At 45.3% G+C, this 20,635-nt stretch overlaps 6 protein-coding genes across 6 annotated transcripts; 2 read left to right on the plus strand and 4 right to left on the minus strand.

Annotated features, from left to right (window-relative positions):
• Positions 1–301: 301 nt before the first annotated feature.
• H1-5 (H1.5 linker histone, cluster member) lies at positions 302–973 on the minus strand. Its single transcript, XM_057787759.1, has one exon. It carries the CDS (start codon positions 971–973, stop codon positions 302–304), a length of 672 nt encoding a protein of 223 aa, XP_057643742.1.
• A 7,084-nt stretch (positions 974–8,057) lies between these two features.
• LOC130885916 (histone H3) lies at positions 8,058–8,468 on the minus strand. The gene has a single exon (XM_057787761.1). The coding sequence runs from the start codon at positions 8,466–8,468 to the stop codon at positions 8,058–8,060; it is 411 nt and encodes a 136-aa protein (XP_057643744.1).
• A 933-nt stretch (positions 8,469–9,401) lies between these two features.
• Positions 9,402–9,797, minus strand: LOC130885918 (histone H2A type 1-E-like). Its single transcript, XM_057787763.1, has one exon. It carries the CDS (start codon positions 9,795–9,797, stop codon positions 9,402–9,404), a length of 396 nt encoding a protein of 131 aa, XP_057643746.1.
• A 293-nt stretch (positions 9,798–10,090) lies between these two features.
• Positions 10,091–10,480, plus strand: LOC130885928 (histone H2B type 1-C/E/F/G/I-like). The gene has a single exon (XM_057787772.1). The coding sequence runs from the start codon at positions 10,091–10,093 to the stop codon at positions 10,469–10,471; it is 381 nt and encodes a 126-aa protein (XP_057643755.1). The 3' UTR covers positions 10,472–10,480.
• Positions 10,481–18,158: 7,678 nt separating this feature from the next.
• On the minus strand, positions 18,159–18,669 carry LOC130885929 (histone H2B type 1-C/E/F/G/I-like). The gene has a single exon (XM_057787773.1). The coding sequence runs from the start codon at positions 18,658–18,660 to the stop codon at positions 18,280–18,282; it is 381 nt and encodes a 126-aa protein (XP_057643756.1). The 5' UTR covers positions 18,661–18,669; the 3' UTR covers positions 18,159–18,279.
• A 287-nt stretch (positions 18,670–18,956) lies between these two features.
• LOC130885919 (histone H2A type 1-E) lies at positions 18,957–19,349 on the plus strand. The gene has a single exon (XM_057787764.1). It carries the CDS (start codon positions 18,957–18,959, stop codon positions 19,347–19,349), a length of 393 nt encoding a protein of 130 aa, XP_057643747.1.
• The last annotated feature ends 1,286 nt before the right edge of the window (positions 19,350–20,635 follow it).

Below are 20,635 nucleotides of genomic sequence, written 5' to 3' on the forward strand. Positions count from 1 at the left end.
GGTGCACGCTTAAGGACAAGTGTTGGGGAGAGTGGGAACGTCCGTGGTGTCGATTGCTGCACACTGCCCGGAAAGCTTAAGTACTTATGTCAGTACCTGAACGGTATAAGTAGTTTATCACATTAAAAATCCCACCTCGGCCAGTAATTCTAACATTAGCGATTGAGCCAACAATTGCGGCCAGGTTCCTCGACTCAACAAAGACCGGACCATTTAAAAGGAAGTGTACAGCTACATTCAACGAGCTCTCTGGGTGGCTCTGAAAAGAGCCTTTGGGGCTTTGTTGCTGTCAGAAGCAAACCTACTTCTTTTTGGAAACAGCCTTCTTTGCCTTAGCAGCTTTAGGCTTAGCTGTCTTTGGCTTGGCAACTTTAGGCTTAGCTGCTTTTGGCTTCACAGCCTTGGGCTTTGCCGGGCTCTTAGCTGCCTTTTTAGGCTTAGCAGCAGCCTTGGCCTTCTTAGGGCTCTTGGCCACCTTCTTTACTCCAGCCGCCGCAGGCTTCTTTGCTTTCTTCGGAGTTTTCTTCACGGTCTTCTTGGCCCCCGCAGCCTTCTTGGGCTTTTTCGGGGTGGTACCTGCAGGTTTCTTGGCCTTAGCAGCCCCGGCCTTCTTGGCTTTAGGCTTTGCCTCCCCGGAAGCCGCCTTCTTGTTGAGCTTGAAGGAGCCGGAGGCGCCGGTGCCCTTGGTCTGCACCAGGGTGCCCTTGCTCACCAGGCTCTTGAGCCCCAGCTTGATGCGGCTGTTGTTCTTCTCCACATCGTAACCACCGGCCGCCAGCGCCTTCTTGAGCGCTGCGAGGGACACGCCGCTGCGCTCCTTGGAGGCGGACACAGCCTTAGTGATGAGCTCGGACACCGGCGGGCCGGTGGCCTTGCGCTTGGCAGCACCGGCCTTTTTCGTTGTCTTCTTCTTGGCGGGAGACTTTTCCACAGGAGCTGGTGCAGCAGTCTCGGCGGGAGCAGTTTCGGACATGGCTATAAGATGCTAGCAAAGTAAAGAAAACCTAACTCAGAGAGCAAATTTTGCAATGCTCCTTTGCTCAGGCTCGGGGCTTATATAAGGCAGAGCTGGGCTGTGATTGGTGGAGTGTCCAATCCACCGCCCTCTGGCCGCCGCGACTGAATGTTACAATCCCAAATTGTGTTTGTTAGTCCCCAAATTTTTACTTACTGCTGAAAATAATGGCACAGAAATTGGCAATTTGGAGTTCCAAAGGAGAACAGCCTTCGGGTTCACATACCTGTGCGTGCTTTTTTGAATCACACTCAACTGAGCAAAGATATTTTTAAAAATCCCTCCAGTGTTCACGAAGAATCCACCAAGCAGAAGGCATCCTCATAGTTACTTGGGTATTTTTGAAAACGTATACGAAGTAGACAAGGAACATTATTTAAGAGGATTTGTCCACAAGTCCTGCCTTTAATTTTTGCAAGAGTAAAAGTAATAGATGTTTCGGTTTGAGTACAAACTTTGTTTCTGAGTGTAGCAAATAACACAGGTACCGGATGGGCTACAGACTGAAATTAACCATGGTAGATCTTTCTCTTTAAAATGGTCAGGCTCCTGGTGCTTTCCGCACATTGATATCTTCAATGGAGAATGCAAGTTTTCAATTGTGAAAGTTTTTTCTTTGAAGTAGGAAGATTAGACGTCATTGACTTTAGGTGGAAATGGATTGGCAGGCAAATCTGCATTTGTTCTCCAGTACCCACAGGCACTCAACTGTCTAACGCCGGCCCCAGGGATCTCAGGCTTCCTTATAGATTCTCCCGATATCAGGCATGTAAGTGCTGAATATATATACAGGTAGGCGAAACTTCATACACAAAGCTCCAAAAAGTAACTCAAACATTCAAAAACAAATCAGACTTCAGAGACTAACCTGATTAATTCCGAGTCAGAATAATATATGAATCTGGTGGGGAGACTGTCACTTCCTAGTGATATTTAAAGACAGAAAGTACAAAAGATATTTTACATTAGGAAAATTTAAAATATTCAGAAAATTATTAGGGTGGCCCTACAGCCCTCAAATGCAGTGGTATGAGACGGCCAGTGAGAAGTTAAAAACACAGAGCAAACAGGCATGCTCTTAAGTAAATAAATAGTCAATGCCAATATAGGTTTGGTTTGGTTTTTTTTTTGTTTTGTTTTGGGTTTTTTTTGGCATGTTCAGATGCCAAGCAGGAAAATATATTAGAATATTATTAAGGGGCCAACAGTTATACAATTTCAAAGAATTTGAGAAGAATAAAACAAGGTAAAGAGAAAAGGTGTGGAGAAGTTTGCTATATGGAAAAAAGTGAAGCTTGTTATGGGGAGAGACTATAGGTTGAGAAGATGAGCAGAGTTCTGTACTTATTAACTTATGACATCATCAGATGGATTTAGATATAAAATAACAAAGGACGCTATTGTTTTATTTTAAAAAGAAAAATGCAGTTTATTTTGACAGTTAGTCTTGATCCAAGTTTACCTGAACATGCAGACAAATACAAATTACACAGCTGAGGCAAGATTACAAGGTCTTTTGTTGCTACATCTTCAGGTGATTCCAACATTGAACAATAAGCTTCCTGAAAACTTATCTCAAAAAAAAATAAAAACAAAAACTGCCTTACCAATAAGTAATGCCGGACGTAAACAAGGGCGCAAGAGACGCCAAGGTATATTTTTGCTAGAAATGATCTGAGAATGGTGCATACAAAATAGCCAAACTTGCCGGGCGATGGTGGCGCACGCCTTTAATCCCAGCACTCGGGAGGCAGAGGCAGGCGGATCTCTGGGAGTTCAAGGCCAGCCTGGTCTACAAGAGCTAGTTCCGGGACGGGCACAAACCCTGTCTCGAACAAAAAAAAAAAAAAAAAATAGCCAAACTTACATAGTAAATTCTATTACTCTCAAAGCAGGAACTTCTTTAACCATAAAAAATAACATTTAAAGAAAAAACGTCAAAGATGGTATGTTACTTTGAAAACTTAAAACTTTACTTCTTCACCTAGCACCGGGCTAATTAAACACCAACAGGCCAGGTTACAAGAGTTCAAGATTAGCAATACTTCCAGAAAAGCCTGGTCTAGAGCGAAGCATTGCTTTAAAAAAAATTTAAACGGGAATTTTAAGCAATTTCAACTACTAAAATTCTAGATCCTGGGAACACTGATATGCAACATAATGGGGGAGGGCATTCTACATTAACTACTAGCATTTTCAAAGGGTGGAGTTAAAGGACATACTTTGATACTCAATTTTGCAGTTCCTCGTGGGGGAAAAGGGAGAGAGGATTAGAAACGCACATGGACTTAACATTTAAAGAAAACCTAGAATGGGGTTTAGCTATAATGGGATTGGATGATTTTATAACGTGCACACGAGATAAGCAAGTGTTAAACTAGAAACTGCAATTTGCAGCTACTTATGGCGAGTGACTGGATTAGTCTCGGTCAATAGCATGAAGGTTATAGTTCTTGTAAATGAGATTTAACAGCTCCTTTTTGGTGATAAGGGAGGGGCTCTGAAAAGAGCCTTTTGCAGAAGAAAGACAACCAGGAAATTTACGCCCTCTCCCCGCGGATGCGGCGGGCCAGCTGGATGTCCTTGGGCATGATGGTGACGCGCTTTGCGTGGATGGCGCACAGGTTGGTGTCCTCAAACAGACCCACCAGGTAGGCCTCGCAGGCCTCCTGCAGCGCCATGACGGCCGAGCTCTGGAAGCGCAGGTCGGTCTTGAAGTCCTGCGCGATCTCGCGCACCAGACGCTGGAACGGCAGCTTGCGGATCAGCAGCTCGGTCGACTTCTGGTAGCGCCGGATCTCGCGCAGCGCCACGGTGCCGGGCCGGTAGCGGTGGGGCTTCTTCACGCCGCCGGTGGCCGGGGCGCTCTTGCGGGCGGCCTTGGTGGCCAGCTGCTTGCGCGGGGCTTTGCCGCCGGTGGACTTGCGAGCGGTTTGCTTTGTGCGAGCCATCTCAGGAGACAAGAGGAGCGCAAAGAATAAACTGCTCGAAAAATCCTACGTTTATATAACGACTCTCCCTGCTGGATTGGACAGCAAACTGCTGACATCACAGAAGCAGACAAGGGATTGGTCCGCGTTGAAACCCAATACTAGAAGGGAACTCGTCGCCTATGTTGTCTTCTAAATGTACAATTTTCATTTTATACGTAACAATTGCTCTAGCATATCCCAGGAACTATGATCACAAAAAAATGTTCCTTGGAAAAAAATCAAAGTATGTTTATATTGCTTAGAAAAAGGAGTCATTTGGCGGTACAAATTTAATGGAAACTTTGAAGGAAAAATTGACAAGAAATTACTAATTCCTGAAGTCATCCACACTTCTCACACTTGATCGCACGCAAGAACGGCTCCAACAGTTCTATCCCGGGAAACTGCGTTAGAAATTGCAGTTCATACTGCCTTCTCGCAACTGTTGCGGCTTTGGCGCCAAAACATTCAAAATGGTGAACCAGCAACTTCCTGTATTTACAAACCCCTCGGGCATTGAAATTTAACTCCGGACACTGGCTCGTGATTGGCATTCGTTCACTAGTTACACGGTTCAAGGTGTAAGGAAACCCCGAAATTATTCATACAAACAGCAGCGTATACAGAAATTTATGCTGCCCTGCTGCGCCAGACAGATGGCAGGCTAGGTGATGATCCTGTGTATTTTGTAGGTCTTTGCAGTGACGTTTAGCACGGGCTTTAGCCAGGCCCTTCTCTCCTTTAATGTGGTCAGATTTGCCTGATACAAAAGACAATAAGGTCAGACTGTTATGAACAGTTTTTTTTAATCTGGTAGGAAACAACTTGTGCCACCAACATTTATTCAATATTTACCAGAGAACTTTATCAGAATTTTCAGTAAAAAGGGTCCATGCAAGTCAGTTTTGTGTCTAACCCAGAGAATAATGATGTGGACTATGCAACAACATCAACAAACTTCACAGTAAACGTCTAAGCACCGGCAGAGCTAAATGTTAATTTCCAAAGAGAATATACTGTCATACAATCGGCACTTTAAAATTCTGTTCTCCTAAGTTTACATATAAATTATATAGATTTTTCTAAATGACCACGAACCACATATAGAATCATGAATTCATGAAAATAACAAAAACACTTAGGGGGAAAGGGGGAAATGAGTATGGACACAGAAAATTCAATACGAGGCTGAAACAGTGGTGAGCTTTAAATGTCAAGGGATATTTGAGAAGGATGCGAGAATGATTATTGGTTTTGTTTTTGCCATACTGGGGTGAGGATTAGGGTTGACATTACTGATTTCTAGCTGGTAGCAGTCAAAGAGAATGTGGAATACCCTACACAGTGTAGGACAGGCCTCATAATAAAGAATTTTCGAGCCCAATACGCTAACACTGCAAGTATTTAGGAAATTTGAGTGGAGAGTATAAAAATTGTGCTATAGATATGGAACTAACAGAGAAATTATGTAACACACTGGAAAGTCTTAGCAGAGACTTTGACATATGGAAATATGTCATAAAATAAAGACATCTAGTCGTGGGTTTTTTATATATAAAAATAATATATATGTTCATATATATATATAGTAATAATAACTAGAAAAAGAAGAGAATATGAATGTAAGAGAGAGCTATGATGGAAACATGGAAGAAGGTGAAAGAGGACTGGGAGGGGGAAATGATGAAGATGTGGTATGTTTATGTATGAAATCCTCAAAGAAAAGTCCCACCAGTTTGATAGATCATTTAATAAAGACTAGGTCAATGAACAAATAGAAAAAAAAAAAAAAAGGATCCCCAGATTCTATAGAGGCCTATGGGAAAATCTCCAGCCACGTCACATTTGGAGCTACCCAGTGCTAGTGGGCCACCCCGGCTTTGGAGTCAGGCTCCCCAGCCTGCTTCCCTCACAGGAAGGATACAATAGTCTCGTGGCTGATGGATTTGGACTCTCAGTTCTGATCGAGTTATTTCTGACGTGTGGAGTGCAAAGCACTTTCCTTCTAAGAGGAGCTAAACAGCCTGAGCAGTGCATGCCTGCAGTGGCTGCAGTTACTGGAGCTTACATGCGGTTTGCCACCAATTGCCAAACTTCTTGTCTTTGCTCCGTATATAAATATTTCATTAAGAGGGATTCAAACCCAAGTCGTGTGTGCTGCTTTCAATCCCTTTCTTTCTCTCAGACTTTCCACATTTCTGGTGAGAAGTGATCCATGTTTTCTTCATTTCGAAATCATCCAAGAAGCAGGGTTCTTGCTCTGTATTAATTTGCAGTGTGTAGAGATATGAAAGTGCTGTTCAGACCTCACTCTGTCCCCTCTCTCTACCAGTGGAAAGCTCCTAGACCTCCTCTCCTCCACACTTACACATAAGAGGAAGAATGACTGAGGATAGCTTTCTCACAGGACGACTGGAAAGGCAAGAGTCTTGTTTGGTTCCCCAGATTCAAGCTGTCCTATCTTTCACAGCAACTGAGTTTTCCCCCACCCACCTACTCATCTTATCTTCAGTATCAGTGACTTTGCCTTTATAATGTGTCAACAAGTTAAGAACTCCTGGGAAGAAATGTCACATTAAATCTTAACCAGGCAGTTTGTCTAAGTACGTTTTCAAGTGTAATTTGCACATACAAAACAATACACACTCATGTCCCTTACTGAGTATTTCTCATGGAGTTACTAGTTTGTAAGTGACTGGTTTTGGTATCTTGCAGAAAAGGTTCAACAATCCCCTTTCCTTGCAAAGAACTACTTTAAGACCAAGAAGCATTCTATGAAATAGGAAGAGTCCTGGGAGCACTATTTGAATTCCTGAAAAAGAAATCGTGGCTCTGATTCTCTCTCTAATGAAAGTACAAAACAGAAAAATAAAAATAAAAAATAAAAATATTTCCTGTACCTTAAGGTTCAGTGCCTGAGGCCTTTAAATTAACCTGGCAAAAGGCACGCTAACAGGGAAAATTATTTATGAAATATACTAAGTTTTGCAGCAAGCCCAGAAAAGTCAACCATACAACTTATCAGCTATTCTAAGGGTAAGGGAAGTTAATATGTGGAATGGTAAATACAGGGGTAAATTTATAACAGGAAAGGTAACCTCGTGGGAATTCCTGGGAGCATGATGTTCTTATATGTCAGGCCCGACAACTTAGGGAAATTTCCATTTATGAACTTTTAAAGAAAAGGGAAACTTCTACCAAGTGTTTAACAATCACTGTGTTCACTGTTTTAGCTTCAATTAATCCTTATATCTAAGTAATATACTTACGATCAAATATTAAGTACCCTGTGCAAGGTATTTTGAAAGGTAGCTAGTTTTGGTGACCGTGGCTTACTTTGGTAATATTCTCCTAGATGAGGTTCAGAGTTCAGTACTGAAAGAAGAGTGGAGGGTCTGAGAAAGTCTCTGGCATTCCCCCACCCTCCTGTCTTTTCTCCCAAATCTAATTACCAGACAGAATTCCTCTTCAACAGAGCAGGAAGTAGAAACTAGAGTCGCAGTCCGCAAAAGCTGGGCGTTGGTGCAAGGAAGTTCATTCTTTTTTCTCCTTTGCAACGCCGCATTCCATACCTGTGAGGACTCTGCTGCACACAGGTCAAGGACGTGGACCGACAGGCCTTGCAGCAATTGCCCTTGGCACTACAAGCACCGGTCAAATACTGTGGATGGAGCAGCATTTCCAAACCACCAGTCTATTTCATATACTTTACTTCAAACACAGAAGCACACATACTCTGCTGCCTTGGTGCCTTTCATTAAGCTTTCAGATAACCTAGTGAATTAGGAAGTTTAGAGCTGCAGTATCACTGCTGACAACCTTAGAAGAGTGGGTTAGAGAAATCAGTGATTTTAATCGCTGGGACCTGCCACTACTGTGTCACGGAAGGTTATGAACTAAATCTTAAGGGAAATTAAGTTTACTTCTCTAAGATAGCTAGTGTACTACAATATTCAATAAAGTATTTAATACAAGTTGATATTCTAGGACGCTTGGTGCAATCAGCCTCTCTAGTGAGAAATGTGGTGGCTCTGAAAAGAGCCTTTGGGGAAGAACACGCCAGAGAAAACTCAAGCCCTCTCCCCGCGGATGCGGCGGGCCAGCTGGATGTCCTTGGGCATGATGGTGACGCGCTTGGCGTGGATGGCGCACAGGTTGGTGTCCTCAAACAGACCCACCAGGTAGGCCTCGCTGGCCTCCTGCAGCGCCATGACGGCCGAGCTCTGGAAGCGCAGGTCGGTCTTGAAGTCCTGCGCGATCTCGCGCACCAGACGCTGGAACGGCAGCTTGCGGATCAGCAGCTCGGTCGACTTCTGGTAGCGCCGGATCTCGCGCAGCGCCACGGTGCCGGGCCGGTAGCGGTGGGGCTTCTTCACGCCGCCCGTGGCCGGGGCGCTCTTGCGGGCGGCCTTGGTGGCCAGCTGCTTGCGCGGGGCCTTGCCGCCGGTGGACTTGCGAGCGGTCTGCTTCGTGCGAGCCATTTCCGCACAACGAAGTACTACAAAATAGAAGCTGCTGAAGGAGTATTTATAATCAGAATCTGAAGCTGATTGGACGAGAGTAAACTGGGCCCAGCCCACTCAACTATAAAGGTATTGGTCAACTGTGCACGCGCGTTGGCTTTATTTTTTTTGCGAATCCTGCGCTTAACGTTTGAAAAGTAAATGTTAGAATATTAAACCAATACAACCGTTAATCGGGAAGCTGAGGCAGGAGAATCGCTTCTAGGTGGAGAACAGTCTAAATTATATAGTAAGAGATCTTGTTTCAAAGAAATGTTTGCAAAACTTTTGATAGCCTTGGTGATTTATGGGCTGTTTGTTTATTCCTCATGAATACGTTGTTTCATACATCCTTTTTCCATTTGACATAAGTGCGAGTGACAATTTTTCCTAAGTACACTAAAACGGTAAATAAATATGCCAGGTAATGTTTCCTCGCAATTATCGCTTGTAACTAATATGCTCTCAAACGTCTTTTATTTTGGATGTTAAAAATTTAACACATTCTATATGTCAATTTTGGGTCTATCAATTTTCCAATTCAAATGGCAAGTGGCCACCGTCTCAACCGTCTACACAATTACTTTAAAATTTTCAGCGTTTAATACATAGGTAAGAAATTCAAGGACTAATTTTCCATCAAATTTAGCAACATTGTACACAATTTAACTGAAAATGGCACGCTTTCAGTTGACTAACCAAATATATTAAACTATTACATATTTTAAAACAAGGTATTAAACCTTATGTGAGGGGAGTTATGAATGTGTAGGGTAACATTAAACTTAGAAACAAAATCGTACAGATCAAACTGATTGATTCCAACTCATATTGCTATCCACGGAAATGCTCAGATCTTTTAAAAGACGGAGTGGGTGGCTCTGAAAAGAGCCTTTGGGAAATTTAGGGGACTTATTTCCCCTTGGCCTTGTGGTGGCTGCTCTCGGTCTTCTTGGGCAGCAGCACCGCCTGGATGTTGGGCAGGACGCCGCCCTGCGCGATCGTCACGCGGCCCAGCAGCTTGTTGAGCTCCTCGTCGTTGCGGATGGCCAGCTGCAGGTGGCGCGGGATGATGCGCGTCTTCTTGTTGTCGCGGGCCGCGTTGCCAGCCAGCTCCAGGATCTCGGCCGTCAGGTACTCCAGCACGGCCGCCAGGTACACCGGGGCGCCGGCGCCCACCCGCTCCGCGTAGTTGCCCTTGCGGAGGAGGCGGTGCACGCGGCCCACGGGGAACTGCAGGCCGGCCCGGGAGGAGCGGGTCTTGGCCTTGGCGCGAGCCTTGCCGCCCTGCTTGCCGCGTCCGGACATATCGGAGATAAAACAGCCTTTAGTAGCTGTGTAGACGAAAATGGCAAGAGCTTGGGCTTTATAGTTTTCGCTGGGCGCGAAAAAGAACCCTTCCGATTGGCTGCCTTTTTCTTTTCATTTAGACCAATGGGAAGCATTTGTGCCATGGCGTATTTCTATTGGGCCATAGTCCAGACGTCGTCCAAACATTGCCCAATTAGAAGTGTGCTTTTCTAATCCTCATTTGAATAACGCCTTATAAAAAGGGAGGCCCTGGACCACCTGCCGTTGTAGTTCTGGTAGACTGTGTCGCTATGCCTGAGCCAGTGAAGTCGGCGCCCGCCCCGAAGAAGGGCTCCAAGAAGGCCGTGACCAAAGCGCAGAAGAAGGACGGCAAGAAGCGCAAGCGCAGCCGCAAGGAGAGCTACTCGGTGTACGTGTACAAGGTGCTGAAGCAGGTCCACCCCGACACCGGCATCTCTTCCAAGGCCATGGGCATCATGAACTCGTTCGTCAACGACATCTTCGAGCGCATCGCGGGCGAGGCGTCGCGCCTGGCGCATTACAACAAGCGCTCGACCGTCACGTCCCGGGAGATCCAGACGGCCGTGCGCCTGCTGCTGCCCGGGGAGCTGGCCAAGCACGCCGTGTCCGAGGGCACCAAGGCCGTCACCAAGTACACCAGCTCCAAGTGAGCGCTCCGACCTCACTCTTAACCCAAAGGCTCTTTTCAGAGCCACATACATTCTCAAAGAGGAGCTGGTTTGCTTCTAAACTAATAATTGGCAGCGGTAACTGACGTTGTTTAGGCTTAGGAGCTCAGGTTTGTCTGTTTCTTGGGTCCTGTTGCTAAAACTACACACTCGCGGCGCTAGCTTTGCTTTTATTTGTAATTTTAGATCCTACGAAGAGTGATGGAAGTTTGCCCTGTCTTGTCCGTGTTGTGATGTATTACTTTTAAATCCCCTTGATAACTGCTAAAGCTGAGACATAATAACTTTTATTCAAAAAGTCACCTGTTTTTCTCTTAGAGCTAGGTTTTAGGGCCCAGAGCTCTGCATGTTAGATGATGCTTACTGAAGATGAAGGAGGCATATTCCAACGCAACGGGACCCGTTTTCTTTGTTTTGTTTACACAAAGTTTTGTTTGTTTGATTTGACACCAGGTTTCATCATTTAGCTCTAATTAAATGGATCTTACTGCTTCAGCTACTCATGACGTCTGAAGGAGTAGCTGAAATTAAAATTTATTACCAAAAAGAAATTAGGGTGGAAAAAGACAGTTTCTGTACATTTTCTAGTCTGGTATATGCAAATAAAGTATATGAACAGCTTAAACTAGTTGAATATCAAACAAATGTTAGGACACTAATTCTGAAAAATGTATGTCAGCTATTGTCTGACTAGTGATATGTTAAAGCCTAACCATTTTCCCTAATCATCCCCATTAATCTCTACAGTATATTGCGTGGCAAAATCTGTTGTCATCCTTCCTTTAAAGATGAGGAAATTAAAATGACCAAACTGAAGCCACAACATAAATTCAAATCTTGTCTGAGATGAAACCAAACTGAAAGACCCATCAAAATATGATCCTGAGAAAGAACTACTTACTAGATTATTAAATAAATGATTTTAATTGTCCCAGAATGTAATACAATTGCATCCATTTGTCTCTTCATTTGGGTTTCGGTTTTCTGGGGATCACTTATTTGGCTTTTTCCCCCTTAATTTTGTGTATGTACGAAAGAGAGAGGAGTGTTGCTCTGTAGCAAGACTTAAGGAGAAAGCCTCCTTCCTCATCTGTATTCCTCTCCATAAACTGCAGTTTAGAGACAGAAGAATTTCAGCTGAGCCGGGCGGTGGTGGGGCATGCCTTTAATCCCAGGCAGAGGCAGGTGGATCTCGGTGAGTTCAAGGCCAGAATGGTCTACAAGAGCTAGTTCCAGGACAAGAACCAAAAGCTACGGAGAAACCCTGTCTCGAAAATCAAAAAAAAAAAAAAAAAAAAAAAAAGAATTTCAGCTGAATTCCTGTGGAGGGTAAACTTTCCTTCTCTACTCAGAGTGTGCCATGATTACATAGATGACGATAAACAGAGAAGCCAAAGAAAAGTGTGTACATCTATTGCATGAAACAAAGTGAATACCTACACTTCAGAGAAATCTCGAAGTCTATATCCCTTTTCAGTGCAGGAGGGAGAAAATACTGGAAAACTGGTGGAAAGGAACTGACCTGGGGCATGCTCTTGGGAAATCACTTGCAGCAAGTCTATATGAGCAGGGAGCTGATCTTAAGTCTCTGCTGAGACAATCTGTACTTGAGGCACATTTGAAAGAAAGCCACAATGTGGTAACTTCTAGACATTTGCCTTTGTTCATTTAAGGGAAATTCAAATCAAGTCCGCCCTGAATTTAATGGTTCTCAAACACCCTCAGTCGGCAGTGCAAAGGACATAATTTGGGGTAGCGTTCAGCAAATTCCTTCACTTCGTATCTGTATATGAAAAGACAAATACTTCGATTTAGACATGTGCTATTAGACTCAGGAGCAAAAGGAAGAGAAACATACCTCACTGCTGCATCACAGCACAGGAAGTTCCCTTAATATTGTGAGGGCCCCAACTCAGGTGCTACCAAGTCCTTAGTCCAACCTATCTTTGTCTGAACCTCAGCTCCTTTGCTCTCACTTTTGAGGTGTTGATCAGCGGCCTTGGGTAACCTAGCAACTGCTGAGCCTGCTCTCTGAGCTCCTTCTCATTCATTAGATGCAATTTCGACCTGACGTATTTAAGCCAGTATGTCCTTCACAGCCCTCATTAGGGGCACCTGGCCTTCCTTCACTCCCACTGGACCTGGACATCAGTAGGTTTGTTCCTCGTGGTTCTAGAACGCTATCCTCCCTAACGCTTCCAAAACTCGAGGTCCAGGTAAGCTGCAACACCTTTTCCATTGGGTTTGCTGTCATCTTCATAGCGTGGAAAGTAATAATTTATTCCTTGAAGTGAAGTTTTGGGTCATTCTCATCTTTTTAAGTTTTGGATCCTTGGTGCTGAGCCTAACATAATTAACATAATAGGTAAAGCCCACATGTTTTTGGTGAATGAAGGAAGGACACTGGCCATAATTCCTCAATTTATTTCATCCCTGTAGGAAGTAAAAGCATTCCGAGAAGAAAGGTAAATGCATCCATGAAGTAGTGCACAATGGAGCTGCAAACGTCCATGGAATCAGGCTGTCAATCACAGCCATGTGTATTCACCCAGCAGGGGCACACTTTGACAGTGAGCTAGGAAAGGGGACTGCCACCGTTTACTGGTTAGTTTTTGTCAACTTCACATCAACTGCAATCACACTGAGAAAAGGGAACCTCAATAGAGGAACTGCCTCCATCAATCAGATGGGCTTGAAGGGCATTTTCTTGATTTATCATTAATGTACGGCGGCCAAGCTGACTTTAGGTAGTGCCACCGTGGCCAGCTGCTGTAGGCTGTATAAGGAAGCTGGTATAAGTCAGAAAACAGGATCCCTCTATGGTCTTTGCTTTAGTTTCTGCCTACATGTTTGTGGTGGCCCACAAGTGGCTCAGTTTCCATCTGGAGGCCATTCAGGCTTAAAAGTCATTCGAGTTCAGACTTCCCTGCTCCGCCTGCTCCAGTATCCTTGAGAGCTATGAGAATGTTCTGATTAAGCCCATGGGAAAGAGCATTTTGCCCACGAGAAAGAACACATTATCTACTAAGATACAGGCTGCTGACTGCCAGCCAAAGGCATACCCAGATGAAAAAAAGAAGCTGCTTGCTTCTAGCAGTTAGCAATAGATAGCAGCCCCTTGCTCGTTCTTCCAAGGACAGAGAAGGGAGATGGTTTACTGACTGCAGGGCTCTTTGTTCTGCTTTCTGTCCTTAATCTGTATAGAAGCAGGTTCTGAAATAAACTCTGGGCTGTTTGGTATTGGCCAAGAGCCCTCTGGAATCTACCCTGTGTCTCTGTCTCAGTTCCCTTCGTCCACCATTTCCTCCATCTCTCGCACCCTTCCACGTACTCAGGTTGACTCGGAGCGAGCTCTGCCATCCCTAGCTTGAATTTCAGATCCCACTTCCCTCAACCATGAACTATAACCCAGAAGATGGAACAAACCCATTCCTCCCCTACGTTGCTTTGGGTCATGGAGTTTTATCAGAGCAACAAAAGCTAACGTTTGAGTCTCAGAAGACAAATTTCCCTGAGATGAAAGATTGGCAGATAAGCCTGAACCAACTCCAGGCACTGTGCCACCTCACCAGAGGACACGTTCCTGTGGTGGCAGGCATTGGACACTTAGAATGAGGCATGCATTGCAGTAACCTAGAAAGTACTGAAGACATTTATCTGCCCGCTGAAATAAGAACACTGGATGGTACAGAAACTTTTACACAGAGCAGTCCCAGAAAACCTTACCTAGGAAGGATTTTGGAAACAAAGCACACATTTCTAGCAAAGTCGTTAGGTTTGGGAAGGCAGAATGGCTAATGGAGGCCAGGAAGAGGAACATCTTCAGTGAAAGGATTACCTTCTGAGCCAGTCCAGAGATGTTAGGGGACTTCCCAGGATGGAGGCACTTGATATAGATATTGGAAGAAGGGCTAGTGACTTAAAGTCTGGGAGCTCAATTAAGACAACATCACAAACCAGGCATGGTGGCTCAGGCCTGTAATTTCAGCTTCTGAGACGCTGAGATAAGATGACCACTGTAAGCTTAATGACAGCCTGGGCTACAAGCTCAGTTGGCAGAAGACTTGCAAGAAGGTCCATTCCTAACACCACATAGAACCCAGCACTGGGGCGAATGCCTGCAATCCCAGCACATGGCTGGTGAAGGCAGAGAGTTAGAAAGTCAGGCAGAGAGTTAGAAAGACAAGCTACCCTAGGCCTTGTCTCAAATAAAAAACTGAAAAGCAAAAAGGCATGGTCATCTTTTTACCAGGGTGGCCATCTTCAGAGGACTTCTGCTTCACAGCCAAACCCAGCAGGCAGGGATTATTCTGTCTGTGTTCTTGCCTAGCTTTCCTGAGGTCTGCATTTAATGTTTCCGTACTGAAGATGGGGTGAGCACAGTGTGGTGATGCATTGCCTGTACTTCTGGCATGGGTTGCTGAGGCAGGAGGATTGCTGAAAGCTAGAGGCCAACCTGGAATATATAGCAAGACCCTGTCTTAAAACAGAACAGAACCAAGAACCCTCCTCCCAAACAAAAGAGTAAGAGTAACTAGGAAAATTGAGAAAATAAAAGGAGCAAACCCCATTTTTTAACCATTTGAAGGTATCTCAAGTGCAAAATTGACAGGCAACATGTAAAAATTACATTGCTTTCTTGCCTCATGTTAGTAAGATATTTTTCTTCCTCCTCCCGCTGGTCTTTGTGGAGGGGGAAGCAGGGTTTTGCTGTGTAGTCTTGAAGTCCTGCCTCAGTCTCCCCAATGCTGCTGGCAGGAGCCACCACTGGCTTTTCTTCTTTATAATGTCTCTTTTATTCATTTTTATTTCTGTATGTTTGTGTCCCTCAGTGTACATATGTGCACCATGTGTTTGCAAGAGCTCAAGTAGTCAAAACAGGGCATCATGTCCCCTGAATCTGGAATGACAAGCAGCGTGTGTCATCATGTGGCTTCTGGTATTTAAATGTGAGTCCAAGCTTTCTTCTTATTTTTAAATATTGTTTTCTCCTTTAGCAAACCGTTGTATGATAATGTTACATGTCTTCTTGGCAGGTCAATGAGCTAGATATCCACAGAGTTGGCCAAACATCACCATGGGTTTCGCTGTGTACCTTTTCATTCATCTATAAATGAGTTTAACATTTAGCCAGGGGAAAGAAGATGCTCCTCTTAGATGGAAATGGGCTTCATCCAACTAATTGCAGAGCCAAATAAAGCAGCAGCCGCAGCAGCAGCAACCACACAGAGAGAGAAAAGGGCCTGCCTTCCAGCACTGACAGCTTTGGGGCTGAGACACTGTCTTGCTGGTATTAAACTCGAAATGTCAGCTCTTGCAGGGTACTGAGCTGCTAGCCTCTGAATGGCAAATACACCATTGCCTCCAGCTTGCTATCTGTAGTTGTTGGGAGTTGTCTGTCTTATGTCTCTATGCAGGTTTACTTCATGGTTTGTTTCTGACTAATCAAATGGCAAAGACAGGCTCATTCAGGTGAGACAGTAGAGGTGTAATACCTTTATTTCTCTACAAGAATGAGCTCGGTTTAATTTTTTTTTTCTTCCTTGAATTAGCCCCTCTTTGAAAAGACAGTCCAAGCTAGGCAGTGATAGCACATGCCTTTAATCAAAGAGGTTGCTGGATGGATCTCTGTAAATTCAAGACCAGCATGGTGAACAGAGTGAGTTCCAGGACAAAAAGAACAGAAACTCCATCTGTGGAATCGCTCCCCCTGAAGCAGAAAGTCAGGTAGAGCAAAGAATCATGTTTCCCACAAGTGCTGCATGCCCAGTACTCAGACGTGCGCTGGAAATGGGCCTTCAGCTTACGGGTAACTGACATGCATTACAGGCTAGGTATACACTTGATATCAACAACTACATGCATACTGTACTCGATTTTGTAAACTGTGTTTGTGCAACATAGAAAACCAGTACTCATATTAATCTAAACAAAAATGGATCAACTTCCAGGTAGTGAGAGGAAGTGTCGGGCCCATCAGAAGCAGAGGAACCAGGACAGAAAGGTCTAGATGGCTGGAGGTCCTAGAGGTGCTCAACCCACTCTGTACAGTCCTTAGCCACCTACCCTGTGCAACCCTGGTGTCGGCCACATGTCCATCTTTAAATGTTATTTCAACATACAAAACACTCATTAGGTTTCTGCTGCAGTGTGGAACATTACAGTCCAGCGCCTAAAGTGTTCAGTTCTCTGCTAACAATGAACAGGCAAAGAAATGTAGGCACTCCAGGAAGAAGACAAGAATGTGACCTTCTTCACTCAGACCAAAACATGGTTGCCAGCAACTGAGGAGGCTCCCTGCAGTATTAATTTCAGGCTGTGGGCCTGCTTGTGAAACTGTGTGGTGAGGTTTAGGGGTTGTTTAATACTGGGGGACAAGTAAGTTTCAAGGAGTAACACTACTCAAAAATGAAAACCTAGATAATTCCATCAAGATTTGCACTCAGATCCCTGGATTCTAAACTCAGACCACTAATCATTACACCGCATGGCTAGCAGGTTCCTCTTCCTACTGAGATTTTCCTGGGGAAACAACTCATCCCTGAGATACCGCTGACTGCAGAGATGTTAAAGATTGTTTTCCATGAAGCTCTACTGCTGCTCGAGGCAGGTGTTGACAATACATAGGTGCTTTGCGTCTCTGGAGCATAAAATTGACATTTCACATTTTGCAAGGGAAGAAAAGAAAGTCAGAGACTGAAGTCCTGCAGTGCCAAGGGCACTTGTTGCCACGCAGAATGATCCCGAGGCCCTCCTATTGTTGGTGAACGTTTGGTCAAGTTTCCTGGGGAATCCTGTTGGGCAGTGAAATCCTTGCTCAGCTGTGCCTTCCACTGAAGCATCCTCTCAAAGACATTTTTTTTTTATTCTGAAATAAAGCTTCATACCTGCCAACTGGATGTCCTGGGAACGCATTTTTCCAAACTGAGCTATCAGATGGCAAATGTGACTCTGTAGCTATGGGTTGTCCTGAGCATCCCAGTACAATCAACATCAGTTGCCAGATATGTGTGGGCAGATCTGAGGTGAGCTCAAGCCTCTCTTTCCACCTAAATCTGCAAATCTCCCAGATTTCAGCTGTGTTCAGTCCATAATCACTGACCCCAGAATCGGAGATTATGATACAAACTAACAAACGGAAGACCAGGAACTTACCTGTGGCCTTTTCCGTATTCAAGGTACACACCCTGAATCATAGCAACTGGAAGGCAAAGGCGGGTGTCTTTAGTTCGAGGCCAGCCTGTCCTACAGAGCAAGTTCCAAGACAGTCGCATTTACACAAAGACACCTTGTCCTGAAAAACAGGAAATGAACATGGTGATTATAAAGGGTTTTTTAAAGCTCGGGACCCACTCGCCCCACAATAGTCCCTGGTTAAAAACAGTATTTATTTAATGCTCACGTGTTCAACTTGATACTCCCTGTCACAAGAACACCTTTAAGGAAAAAGACCGCCGTTGCCTTACTCGCTGGCCTACACTCGTTAAGGTTAGCCAACAAGTTTTGAGAATGGGTCCAGTAACTAACAGACGCCCAGGAACTTACCTGCCGCCTTTACCTTCTTCGTTTTCATTCACTTTTATGAAAGGTAGAAGAGGCCGAGGGTCTGGGTAGGAGCCTTGTGGACACTTGGGGAAGGCAAACCCGCAGGGTCTCACAGGAACGGGCTGGCCGCTAAAAAGAAAAGGGACTTAAAACGTCCACACATCCGCGACAAAAGCGAGTACAACTTTTCTCTGTGAAAGTGTAGGTGGGTCTGAAAAGAGCCTTTGGGGTTGCAGTCAGAGCGTTCACTTGGAGCTGGTGTACTTGGTAACGGCCTTGGTGCCCTCGGACACGGCGTGCTTGGCCAGCTCCCCGGGCAGCAGCAGGCGCACGGCCGTCTGGATCTCCCGGGACGTGACGGTCGAGCGCTTGTTGTAATGCGCCAGGCGCGACGCCTCGCCCGCGATGCGCTCGAAGATGTCGTTGACGAACGAGTTCATGATGCCCATGGCCTTGGAAGAGATGCCGGTGTCGGGGTGGACCTGCTTCAGCACCTTGTACACGTACACCGAGTAGCTCTCCTTGCGGCTGCGCTTGCGCTTCTTGCCGTCCTTCTTCTGCGCTTTGGTCACGGCCTTCTTGGAGCCCTTCTTCGGGGCGGGGGCGGACTTCACTGGCTCAGGCATAGCGACACAGTCTAGCGGAACTACAATGGCGAGTGGTCCGGGTCCTCCCTTTTTATAAGGCGTTATTCAAATGAGGATTAGAAAAGCACACTTCTAATTGGGAAATATGTGGCCGATGTTATCTTAAGCATGGCCCAATGGAAATACGCGATGACACAAATGCTTCCCATTGGTCTAAATGAAAAGAAAAAGGCAGCCAATCGGAAGGGTTCTATTTCGCGCCCAGGGAAAACTATAAAGCCCAAGCTCTTGCCACTTTCATCTACACAGCTACTAAAGGCTGTTTTATCTCCGATATGTCCGGACGCGGCAAGCAAGGCGGCAAGGCTCGCGCCAAGGCCAAGACCCGCTCCTCCCGGGCCGGCCTGCAGTTCCCCGTGGGCCGCGTGCATCGCCTCCTCCGCAAGGGCAACTACGCGGAGCGGGTGGGCGCCGGCGCCCCGGTGTACCTGGCGGCCGTGCTGGAGTACCTGACGGCCGAGATCCTGGAGCTGGCTGGCAACGCGGCCCGCGACAACAAGAAGACGCGCATCATCCCGCGCCACCTGCAGCTGGCCATCCGCAACGACGAGGAGCTCAACAAGCTGCTGGGCCGCGTGACGATCGCGCAGGGCGGCGTCCTGCCCAACATCCAGGCGGTGCTGCTGCCCAAGAAGACCGAGAGCCACCACAAGGCCAAGGGAAAGTAATTTGACGGCGATCAGAACTTTCAAAAGATTCAGGCCCAAAGGCTCTTTTCAGAGCCATCTACAATGTCTCTTAAAGCGCTGAACATTTTTTGACACTTGACACTTTTAATATATGTTTTTCTTAACTAACATGTTGGCGATTTATTTCCCTGTAAAGGTGTGTCGGTATTTGGACCTATGATTAAAAACCGTAAAGTGTAAGCCGTGCGGGGTGATGCTGCGCGCCTTTTCTCTCAGCACGCTACAGGCAGGCAGGGTCAGACGGATCTCTTGTTCCACAACCCAAAATTGAGGTTTAGCCCATGTAGTTTTTCCCTGTCAGCTTCCCATCTGGAATTCAACATTAAACATTCCACGAATTTATAACTTTTTTTTTGTACTTATTTCAACCATGGGGGGTTCGAAGAAAAGTTGACAATATCGTGGTACGACTCAGGTGGCGACTTTAAATTTTAAATTTTGAACTTGTGGGTTTTGTTGTTGACTTCTGAGACATGGTTTCCGTGTTGCATCCCGGTCTGTCCCCTAGCTCACCGTGGCCTCGAGCTAGACATCCGCCTGCCCCTGCCTACGGAGTGCTGGAATAAAGGCACACCGGGCTAATAAATCTTGGTTTGTGTTTGTTTTTCAAGATTCGGGTTCTCTGTGTAGTCAGGGCTGACCAAGCTGGCCAGATCCTCCTGCCCATTCCTGGGAGGTCTGGCTGTGTTCAAATGCGGGCACCACCGCCTCCGTGCTGTGTAGTATGAATGAATGAATGAATGAATGAATGAATGAATGAATGAATGAATGAATGAATGAGACTATTTTTGGTCATTATTCGGTTTTTAATCTATATCTCTAAAGTGAAAAAAATCATACTTATGCCCAAATAGTGAAAAGAATATACAAGTGCTACAATTCTTGCCTTTGTAAGAATTATTTATTATGTATACAGTGTTCTGCTTGCAGCCCAGAAGAGGACCCAGATCTCATAGATGGTTGTGAACCACTGTGTTGTTGGTGGGAATTAAACTCTGCACCTCTGGAAGAGCAATCTGTGCTCTTAACCTCTGATACATCTCTCCAGCTGTTATTATTTATTTATATTTGTTTTATTTTTAAATTTTTTGCTTTTGTATTCCAAGACGGCTTCTCCGTGTGTCCTGCAACTCACTCTGCACATGTAGACCAGGCCGGCTTGAACTCAGAGATCTGCCTGCCTCTGCCTCTCGAGTGCTGGGATTGAAGGATTGCTCACCATTGCCCGCCGCCTCTGTATATTTTATAATAAATTGTGTTTTATA

The sequence above is a fragment of the Chionomys nivalis genome, chromosome 13, assembly GCF_950005125.1.
Source record: "Chionomys nivalis chromosome 13, mChiNiv1.1, whole genome shotgun sequence".
NCBI lineage: Eukaryota > Metazoa > Chordata > Mammalia > Rodentia > Cricetidae > Chionomys > Chionomys nivalis.

Coding starts and splice junctions, on each gene's coding strand:
- LOC130885929 (XM_057787773.1), bottom strand. CDS start 18,660: ATGCCTGAGCCAGTGAAGTCCGCCCCCGCCCCGAAGAAGGGCTCCAAG.
- H1-5 (XM_057787759.1), bottom strand. CDS start 973: ATGTCCGAAACTGCTCCCGCCGAGACTGCTGCACCAGCTCCTGTGGAA.
- LOC130885919 (XM_057787764.1), top strand. CDS start 18,957: ATGTCCGGACGCGGCAAGCAAGGCGGCAAGGCTCGCGCCAAGGCCAAG.
- LOC130885928 (XM_057787772.1), top strand. CDS start 10,091: ATGCCTGAGCCAGTGAAGTCGGCGCCCGCCCCGAAGAAGGGCTCCAAG.
- LOC130885916 (XM_057787761.1), bottom strand. CDS start 8,468: ATGGCTCGCACGAAGCAGACCGCTCGCAAGTCCACCGGCGGCAAGGCC.
- LOC130885918 (XM_057787763.1), bottom strand. CDS start 9,797: ATGTCCGGACGCGGCAAGCAGGGCGGCAAGGCTCGCGCCAAGGCCAAG.